Source organism: Polyodon spathula, chromosome 16, assembly GCF_017654505.1.
Source record: "Polyodon spathula isolate WHYD16114869_AA chromosome 16, ASM1765450v1, whole genome shotgun sequence".
In the NCBI taxonomy this organism is placed as follows: domain Eukaryota; kingdom Metazoa; phylum Chordata; class Actinopteri; order Acipenseriformes; family Polyodontidae; genus Polyodon; species Polyodon spathula.
This window is the reverse complement of record NC_054549.1, coordinates 38716794-38727262: the sequence shown is the minus strand read 5'-3', so window position 1 is coordinate 38727262 and position 10469 is coordinate 38716794. Positions and strand designations below refer to the sequence as shown.

At 52.1% G+C, this 10469-nt stretch overlaps 1 protein-coding gene across 1 annotated transcript in view; it reads left to right on the top strand.

Moving 5' to 3' along the window:
* Positions 1–10469, top strand: part of LOC121328613 (cAMP-dependent protein kinase type II-alpha regulatory subunit-like) — a 45492-nt gene that overhangs the window by 25107 nt on the left and 9916 nt on the right. The window contains 3 exon segments of the mRNA XM_041273453.1: positions 725–760; positions 2226–2362; positions 6013–6119. Coding sequence (XP_041129387.1) covers positions 725–760; positions 2226–2362; positions 6013–6119 — 280 coding nt within the window.

Below are 10469 nucleotides of genomic sequence, written 5' to 3'. Positions count from 1 at the left end.
ATAAATAGCTACCGAGTCATTCTGTTTGTGTACAAGATCAGCTCTAAAAACATCAGCGTCTTAAAGTGCTTGTTTTCTGTTTCTAAGTTCGTGACCCCAACCTAGGAAAAGTCACCAAATATTATATGTAGGGGGGTGGGGGGGTAACATTATATGTGCCTGTCCCTGGGTGGAGAGCTGGATCTCTGCAGTACAGTGTGTGCCTGTCCCTGGGTGGAGAGCTGGATCTCTGCAGTACAGTGTGTGCCTGTCCCTGGGTGGAGAGCTGGATCTCTGCAGTACAGTGTGTGCCTGTCCCTGGGTGGAGAGCTGGATCTCTGCAGTACAGTGTGTGCCTGTCCCTGGGTGGAGAGCTGGATCTCTGCAGTACAGTGTGTGCCTGTCCCTGGGTGGAGAGCTGGATCTCTGCAGTACAGTGTGTGCCTGTCCCTGGGTGGAGAGCTGGATCTCTGCAGTACAGTGTGTGCCTGTCCCTGGGTGTCCCTGTCCTTGTGTGTGTCGGACAGCAGTGACGATGGCTGCTCAGTAACTAACTGATGGTTTTGTGAGCCCCTGCATATTACACTGTGTGCTGGATTGAATACACAAGAACTCAAAAGAATTTGACAAGAGACCGGGACTGTGGGTCTGATGTTGGAGTTGGTGTCTGCCTGGCTAGTGAAGCGTGCTGCTGTGTGTGACTGCTGTACATGCTAACCCTCCTCCCCTCTCTCTCTCTCCACAGCTCCGGTCATCAACAGGTTCAGCAGGAGAGTCTCAGGTAAGACTCTGTGCAGCTCTATGTAAATGTGATGTGGTGTGGGTGTGTGGGAGTGGGTGTGCGCGAGGGTGTGCGCGAGCGGGCATGTGTTTTCCATGTGCTTTGCATACTGTATGTAAATGTGTGGTGAGACGGGTGTGATATTGAAGGCTTTGTGCGTGTGCTACACTTACCTTCCATGGAGACGCACAGAGACACTTTTATATACCAGGGCTTGAAAGTTGCACTAGCCCTGCTGCAGCCAGTCGTGGGATTCAGAACTCCCTTCATGATGCAAGCATCCTGAGATTCTTTAAGACCCTCCCCTCATGATGCAAGCATCCTGAGATTCTTTAAGACCCTCCCCTCATGATGCGAGCATCCTGAGATTCTTTAAGACCCTCCCCTCATGATGCGAGCATCCTGAGATTCTTTAAGACCCTCCCCTCATGATGCAAGCATCCTGAGATTCTTTAAGACCCTCCACTCGTGATGCGAGCATCCTGAGATTCTTTAAGACCCTCCCCTCATGATGCGAGCATCCTGAGATTCTTTAAGACCCTCCCCTCATGATGCGAGCATCCTGAGATTCTTTAAGACCCTCCCCTCGATGTGACAGTCTGTCAGGCTATTGGAAATGTACTTTGCATGAACTGCATTCTAGACCACAGGGATGGAGATCAGGCTCCTGTTGCACAGCAGTGTCACCCAGTGCAGGGTTTACTGCTATCTTGATCAGCCCCAGTGTGTGCAGGTAACAAGCTCAGACGTGTCTTATTAAACTCCTAGTAAAACCAGGAATTGATCATGCTGCTGTGCTGTGGTGGTCTTATTTCCATCCCTGCACTGTGCTGTCAAGAGCTGCTTGTGTGGTGTTTATTGATTTCTTCATGAAAGGGAAGGCAGGGCGCAGTGTGTTCAGGATGAGCTGTTTATCGACCCCGAGGTGCGTCGCTCCCACAGCGCCCTGACCCTCTCGAGACGCACAGAACCAATCGAACCACCTCCAGGTCAGATGGGCTTTGATCTGTAGTGACCCCCGGCCGAGGACCCCCTGGTGGAACTGCGGTGTGGGCCAGCCTGCTGGGGGAGAGGCAAGGGAGAGGGGGAGGCAGTATGCTTAGAGCTGAGGAGAGGGAAACAAGGGAGGTAATGGGAGAGGATGGATGGTGGTTGGAAGAGGGACCAAGAGCAGGAAGGAAGAGAGGAGAGGCTCTGGGTTTGTCAGTGGCAGTGTGCATTCTCTTGTCTCAACGGCACCCTGTGTGTGGGAGAGGGAGAGAGGGGCGTTCTCTCTGCGTGTATCAGTATGTGTATGATTCAGCACAATCTGTTCACTGAGAGATTTTTCCTGGCAAGTCACACGTCACATCAGAACAGCGCTGGAGCACCAAGACACTTTTGAGGGAGGCACTGTGTTACGCTGTCTCTTCCCCCCCCCAGTATGGATGTCATGCTGACTGTCTTCCTCTTCCCCCCCCCCCAGTGTGTGCGGAGGCCTTTAACCCCGATGAGGAGGAGGAGGATACTGAACCCCGAGTCGTGCACCCCAAAACAGACGAGCAGCGCTGTCGGCTGCAGGAGGCCTGCCTGGACATCCTGCTCTTCAAAAGCCTCGACCCAGTGAGAGCAGCACTGAACCCCCCCTCGCCACGCTGAACCCCTGCGCCTCACCACGCTGAAACCCCTGGGGGGGAGCCCTCGCCCGACTGAACCCCTGCACTGACTTGGGGGGGGGCCACGCTGACCCCTCACTGCACTGACCCCCCGCACTGCCTGACCCCCCACCACACTGACCCCCACACTGACCCCCTCTGACCCCTCACCACACTGAACCCCTGCACTGACCCCTCACCACACTGAACCCCCGCACTGACCCCTCACCACACTGAACCCCAGCACTGACCCCTCACCACACTGAACCCCCGCACTGACCCCTCACCACACTGACCCCCCCTGCACTGACCCCTCACCACACTGACCCCCTCACCACACTGACCCCTCACCCCTGCACTGACCCCTCACCACACTGAACCCCTGCACTGACCCCTCACCACACTGAACCCCCGCACTGACCCCTCACCACACTGAACCCCAGCACTGACCCGTCACCACACTGAACCCCTGCACTGACCCCTCACCACACTGAACCCCTGCACTGACCCCTCACCACACTGAACCCCTGCACTGACCCCTCACCACACTGAACCCCCTGCACTGACCCCTCACCACACTGAACCCCCGCACTGACCCCTCACCACACTGAACTGCACACCCCTCACCACACTGAACCCCCGCACTGACCCCTCACCACACTGAACCCCTCACCACACTGACCCCTCACCACACTGCACTGACCCCTCACCACACTGCACTGACCCCTCACCACACTGAACCCCCGCACTGAACCCCTCACCACACTGACCCCTCACCACACTGAACCCCTCACCACACTGACCCCTCACCACACTGAACCCCAGCACTGACCCGTCACCACACTGAACCCCCGCACTGACCCCTCACCACACTGAACCCCCTGCACTGACCCCTCACCACACTGAACCCCCGCACTGACCCCTCACCACACTGAACCTCCCGCACTGACCCCTCACCACACACTGCACTGACCCCTCACCACACTGACCCCCCCACACTGAACCCCTGCACTGACCCCTCACCACACTGAACCCCCGCACTGACCCCTCACCACACTGACCCCCCCACTGAACCCCTCACCACACTGACCCCTCACCACACTGAACCCCCGCACTGACCCCTCACCACACTGAACCCCTGCACTGACCCCTCACCACACTGAACCCCTGCACTGACCCCTCACCACACTGAACCCCTGCACTGACCCCTCACCACCACACTGACCCCTCACCACACTGAACCCCTGCACACCACACTGACCCCCTGCACTGACCCCTCACCACACTGAACCCCCGCACTGACCCCTCACCACACTGACTGACCCCTCACCACACTGAACCCCTCACCACACTGAACCCCCGCACTGACCCCTCACCACACTGAACCCCTGCACTGACCCCTCACCACACTGAACCCCTGCACTGACCCCTCACCACACTGAACCCCTGCACTGACCCCTCACCACACTGAACCCCTGCACTGACCCCTCACCACACTGAACCCCTGCACTGACCCCTCACCACACTGAACCCCCGCACTGACCCCTCACCACACTGAACCCCCGCACTGACCCCTCACCACACTGAACCCCCGCACTGACCCCTCACCACACTGACCCCTCACCACACTGACCCCTCACCACACTGAACCCCCGCACTGACCCCTCACCACACTGAACCCCAGCACTGACCCCTCACCACACTGAACCCCCGCACTGACCCCTCGCCACACTGAACCCCCGCACTGACCCCTCACCACACTGAACCTAACCCTGAACCCCGCACTGACCCCTCACCACACTGAACCCCTCACCACACTGACCCCTCACCACACTGAACCCCTGCACTGACCCCTCACCACACTGACCCCTCACCACACTGACCCCCCACCACACTGAACCCCAGCACTGACCCGTCACCACACTGAACCGCTGCACTGACCCGCACTGACCCGTCACCACACTGAACCCCCGCACTGACCCCTCACCACACTGAACCCCAGCACTGACCCGTCACCACACTGAACCCCCTGCACTGACCCCTCACCACACTGAACCCCAGCACTGACCCCTCACCACACTGACCCCTCCTGCACTGACCCCTCACCACACTGAACCCCTCACCACACTGACCCCTCGCCACACTGAACCCCTCACCACACTGAACCCCCGCACTGACCCCTCACCACACTGAACCCCTGCACTGACCCCTCACCACACTGAACCCCTGCACTGACCCCTCACCACACTGACCCCCCGCACTGACCCCTCACCACACTGAACCCCTGCACTGACCCCTCACCACACTGAACCCCTGCACTGAACCGTCACCACACTGACCCCTCACCACACTGACCCCTCACCACACTGAACCCCAGCACTGACCCGTCACCACACTGAACCGCTGCACTGACCCCTCACCACACTGAACCCCAGCACTGACCCGTCACCACCACACTGAACCGCTGCACTGACCCCTCACCACACTGAACCCCAGCACTGACCCGTCACCACACTGAACCGCTGCACTGACCCCTCACCACACTGAACCCCAGCACTGACCCGTCACCACACTGAACCGCTGCACTGACCCCTCACCACACTGAACCCCAGCACTGACCCGTCACCACACTGAACCGCTGCACTGACCCCTCACCACACTGAACCCCCAGCACTGACCCCTCACCACACTGAACCCCCGCACTGACCCCTCACCACACACTGCACTGACCCCTCACCACACTGAACCCCCGCACTGACCCCTCACCACACTGAACCCCCGCACTGACCCCTCACCACACTGAACCCCAGCACTGACCCGTCACCACACTGAACCCCCGCACTGACCCCTCACCACACTGAACCCCTGCACTGACCCCTCACCACACTGAACCCCAGCACTGACCCCTCACCACACTGAACCCCTGCACTGACCCCTCACCACACTGAACCAAACTGAACCCCCGCACTGACCCCTCACCACACTGAACCCCTGCACTGACCCCTCACCACACTGAACCCCTGCACTGACCCCTCACCACACTGAACCCCTGCACTGACCCCTCACCACACTGAATCCCTCACCACACTGACCCCCTGCACTGACCCCTTACCAGAATGGAGTGTATATCGTTGGAGTGTTTATTGTTAGACTAAACAAAGTGTTTTTATGTTCTGATTTGTGTGGCGTCCCTGATGAGGAGCCCTTTAGTGCTTGAGGAAGTGTAAAGTGTTTTATGGAGTTTGCTGACAGCTCTTCCAGTTTAATTTAATTCATGAGATCTCATGAAGATGAAGTTTGGTGCCTGCTGAGCTTGTAGAGGTGCGAGTTTGGATACTGGAGGATTTGCACATTAGCAGTTTCGTAACACCTCTGCTGGACTGAGTTTCCCAGCCTGCTCTCAGGGAGATGTGAAGGCAGGCCCTCTCAATCACACTGCTGTTTCCATGGAGACACCGCCTAAACACTGTGGCCTGGAATGTGGGTGAGGGGGCTGACATGCACAGGCTGGAAGTGCAGAGCAGTGTAACTCACTGGGGTCCATCCCTCTCCCGCCCTCCTCGTCCCTCACACCCTCTCTCTCACACCCCTCTTTCCTCCCTTCTCCTCCGCTCACAGGAGCAGATGTCTCAGGTTCTTGATGCCATGTTTGAGCACAGGGTGCAGCCGCAGGAGCACGTCATCGACCAGGGCGACGACGGAGACAACTTCTACGTGATAGAGAGGTGGGGGTCGGGGGGGCAGTCCACTGTGTGTCGGTGTATATATTCCTCTGTGTGTGTGTGTGTGTGTGTGTGTGTCTGGGTTCTTATAATGAGGACAAACGGGATTGTGTGTTTCACTGTCGTACCACACACAGGCACTATATAATGACACACCACGACACAGTATACAATCTGTTTGTTTGTGTGTGGTGGTGATGTTGAATGTGACATGTTTGTCAGTGTGTCATAGTTGTTCAGTGTATTTAAGGGTGTGTGTGTGTGTGTGTGTGTCAGTGATAGTGTGTGTATGGTGTCATGTATTTCCTGTGTGTTGTGTGTGTTGTGTATCGTGTGTGTGTGTGTGTGTGTGTGTGTGTGTGTGTGTGTGTATATATTTCTGCGTGTGTGTGTGTGTCAGTGTATATATTCCTCTGTGTGTGTGTGTGTCAGTGTATATGTGTGTGTGTGTGTGTCAGTGTAATATGGTGTGTTGTGTGTGGTGTGTCCAGTGATATATATTCCGGTGTGTGTGTGTGTGTGTGTGTTCATTGGATGTGTGTGTGTGAGTCATTAATATATCCACCATGCGTGTTTGTGTCAGTGTGATGTGTACAGGACATCCATCAACCATCTGTGTGATGTGTTTGTGGTATATCGTGTATATATTCCTGTGGTGGTGATGTCATGTGAGGATACACGTGACTACATATCACATTAACCCATGTGTCACAAGTTCATAGCAAGTAGTACACTGTGATGTGTGGTCCACACACACGTCAAGATGTATATCCTCGTAACACTACACGAGGTCATCATCTATAGGTATTCTGTGCATTGTGTGTGTGTGTGTGTGTCAGTGTATATATTGTCTCTGTGTGTGTGTGTGTGTGTGTGGGTGTGTGTGTTGTGTGTGTGTGTGTGTGTATATTTTTACCTCTGTGTGATTTGAATGTGCTGGTGATACGTGGCAGTGATACTAATTCTTAGTGTGTGTAATGTGTGTGTTGTGTCAGTGTATACCAGTCACTTGTGTGTCGTGACATGTATTGTATATATGACACCTGTGTGTGTGTGTGTGTGCAGTGGTATTATTCCTGTGTGTGTGTGTGTGTGTGTCAGTGGATTATATGTGTGTGTGTCAGTGTATATATTGTGTGTGTGTGTGTGTGTCAGTGTATATATTCCTCTGTGAGTGTGAGTGTCAGTGTGTGTGTGTGTGTGTGTGTGTGTGTGTGTGTGTGTGTATGTTTGTGTCTGTGTGTGTGTGTGTGTGTGTGTGTGTGTGTTGTGTCATATATATATCCAGTGGTGTGTGACACACTGTGTCACCAGTCAAATATATATCACACACGACCTGTGTGTGATGTCAGTGTATATAGTCCTATGTGTGTGTCAGTGTCAATGTATTATTGGATCTCTGGTGTGTGTGTGTGTGTGTGTGTTGTCAGTGTGGCTTTAGGGCATGGCTGTATCTGTCAATTGCTGTGTGTGTGTTGTGGGGACACACACACCACACACACTATATTCCGTCTGTGTGTGTTCAGTGTATATTCCTGTGTGTGATGTGTGTTGTCAGTGTCACATATATGTCCTGTGTGATAAGAGACACACAGTGGTGTGTGTGTATGTTCCACACACATCATAATGATCTGTGTGTGTGTGTGTGTGTGTCAGTGTATATGTTCCTGTTGGGGTGTGTGTCACTGTCAGTATATATCTCTCCTGTGTGTGTTTGTATATATATCCAGTCAATATGTTGTAGTGTCAGTGTATATATTCCTCTGGTGTGTGTGTGTGTGTGTGTGTGTGTCCTGTGTGTGTGTGTGTGTGTGTGTGTGTGTGTGTGTCAGTTATGGTTTCCTCTGTGTGTGTGTGTGTGTGTGTGTCAGTGTATATATTTCTGTGTGTGTGTGTGTGTGTGTGTGTGTGTGTGTGTGTGTGTGTGTGTGTGTGTGTGTGTGTGTCAGTGTATATGTGTGTGTGTGTGTGTGTGTGTCAGTGTGTGTGTGTGTCAGTGTGTGTATATTGTGTGTGTGTGTGTGTGTCCTATATGTGTGTGTGTGTGTGTGTCAGTGTGTATATTCCTGTGTGTGTGTGTGTGGTGTGTGTTTCAGTGTATACACACCTCCACATATATAAGGTGGTGTTACAGACACACCCACAGTGTGATCATATAGGAGACACACACACACTGTGTGTTGTGTGTGTGTTGTGTCAGTGTATATCACATCACATTCCTCTGTGTGTGTGTGTGTGTCAGTGTATATTGATGTAGTATATGTGTCTCTGTGTGTGTGTGTGTGGCAGGTGTGTGTGTGTGTGTGTGTGTGTCAGTGTATATATTCCTGTGTGTGTGTGTGTGTGTCAGTGTATATATTCCTGTGTGTGTGTGTGTCAGTGTATATATTCCTGTGTGTGTGTGTGTCAGTGTATATGTTTGTCTGTGTGTGTGTGATGTGTGTGTGTGTGTGTGTGTGTGTGTGTGTGTGTGTGTCAGTGTATATATTCCTGTGTGTGTGTGTGTGTCAGTGTATATATTCCTGTGTGTGTGGTGTGTCAGTGTATACATGTCCATACTGTGTGTTGTGTGTGTGTCACCACAGTGTATATACATCCTCACACACCAGTGTGCATGTGTCGGTGTGTGTGTGTGTGTGTGTGTGTGTGTGTGTGTGTGTTGTGTGTGTGTGTGTGTGTGTGTGTGTGTGTGTGTGTTGTGTGTGTGTGTGTGTGTGTGTGTATATAAGTGTGTGTGTGTGGGTCAGTGTATATATTCCTGTGTGTGTGTCAATATGTGTCGTCTGTGTGTTTAGGTGTGTGTCAGTGTATATATTCCGCGGTTGTGGTGTGTGTGTGTGTGTATATAATCACTTGTGTGTGTGTGTGTGTGTGTGTGTGTGTGTGTGTGTGTGTTAGTCCTGTGTGTGTGTGTGTGTGTGTGTGTGTGTGTATATATTCCTGTGTGTGTGTGTCAGTGTATATATTCCTGTGTGTGTGTGTGTGTGTGTGTGTGAGTGTGTGTGTGTGTGTGTGTGTGTGTGTGTGTGTCGACACACACCACCACAGCACATATATAAGGATACCACACACTCACACACAGTCACATATATAAGGATGTGTGTGTGTGTGTGTGTGTGTGTGTGTCTGTGTATATATAGCACATACATTCCTGTCACATATATGTGGTGTGTGTCATGTATATATTCCGTACAGTGTGTGTGTGTGTGTGTGTGTCTGTGTGTGTGTGTGTCCGTGTATAATATATTCCTGTGTGTGTCAGTGTGTATAGTGGTATATATCTGTGTGTGTGTGTGTGTGTCAGTGTATATATGACTCTGTGTGTGTGTGTGTGTGTGTGTGTAGTGTCTAGAGTCCTGTGTTGTGTGTGTGTCAGTGTATATATATAGGATGACGTGTGTGTGTGTGTGTGTGTTAATGTGGTTTGTGTGTGTGTGTCAGTGTATATATTCCTCTGTGTGTGTGTCAGTGTAGTGTATATATCTCTGTGTGTGTGTGTGTGTGTGTGTCATGTATAATAATTCCTCTGTTGTGTGTGTGGTGGTGTGTCCTGTGGTTCCCCACAGTGATTGTGGAGGTGTGTGACAGTAGATGTATATACACCGTGTGGTGTGTGTAAAAGTCAGTGTATATATTCCTGTGTGTGGTGTGTGTGTGTGTGTGTGTGTGTGTGTCAGTGATATATAATATTCCCTGGTGTGTGTGTGTCAGTGATATATTCGTGTATAGATTCACCGCCCGGGTGTCAGGGGGGATATATATATGCCTCTGTTGGGTGTGTGTGTGCATTGGTGTGTGTGTGTCAGTGTATACATATTCCCCGTGGTGTGTGTGTGTGTGTCCAGTGTATATATTCCTCTGTGTGTGTGTGGTACGAGTGTGTATATGTGATATCTGTGCGAGGTGTGTTGTGTTTCAGTGTATTGGGTCACGGTCTGTGTGTGTTGACATGTGTGTGTCACGTGTATATATTCCTCTGTGTGTGTGTGTGTGTCTGTAATATATTCTCTGTGTGTCTGCGTGTGTGTGTGTGTCAGTGTATATATTCCTGTGTGTGTGTGTCAGTGTATATATTCCTCTGTGTGTGTGTGTGTGTGTGTGTGTGTGTGTGTGTGTGTGTGTGTGTGTTGTATATCTCCCCCTTCTGTGTGTGTGTGGTGTCAGTGTATATATTCCCTTCTGTGTGTGTGTGTGTGTCAGTGTATATATTCCTCTGGTGTGTGTGTGTGTCAGTGTATAGATTCCTCTGTTTGTGTGTGTGTGTCATGTGTGTATTCCAGTGTATGTATTGCCTCTGTCTCGTGTATATTACCTCTGTGTGTGTGTGTGTGTCCTGATGTCTAGATCATTGTG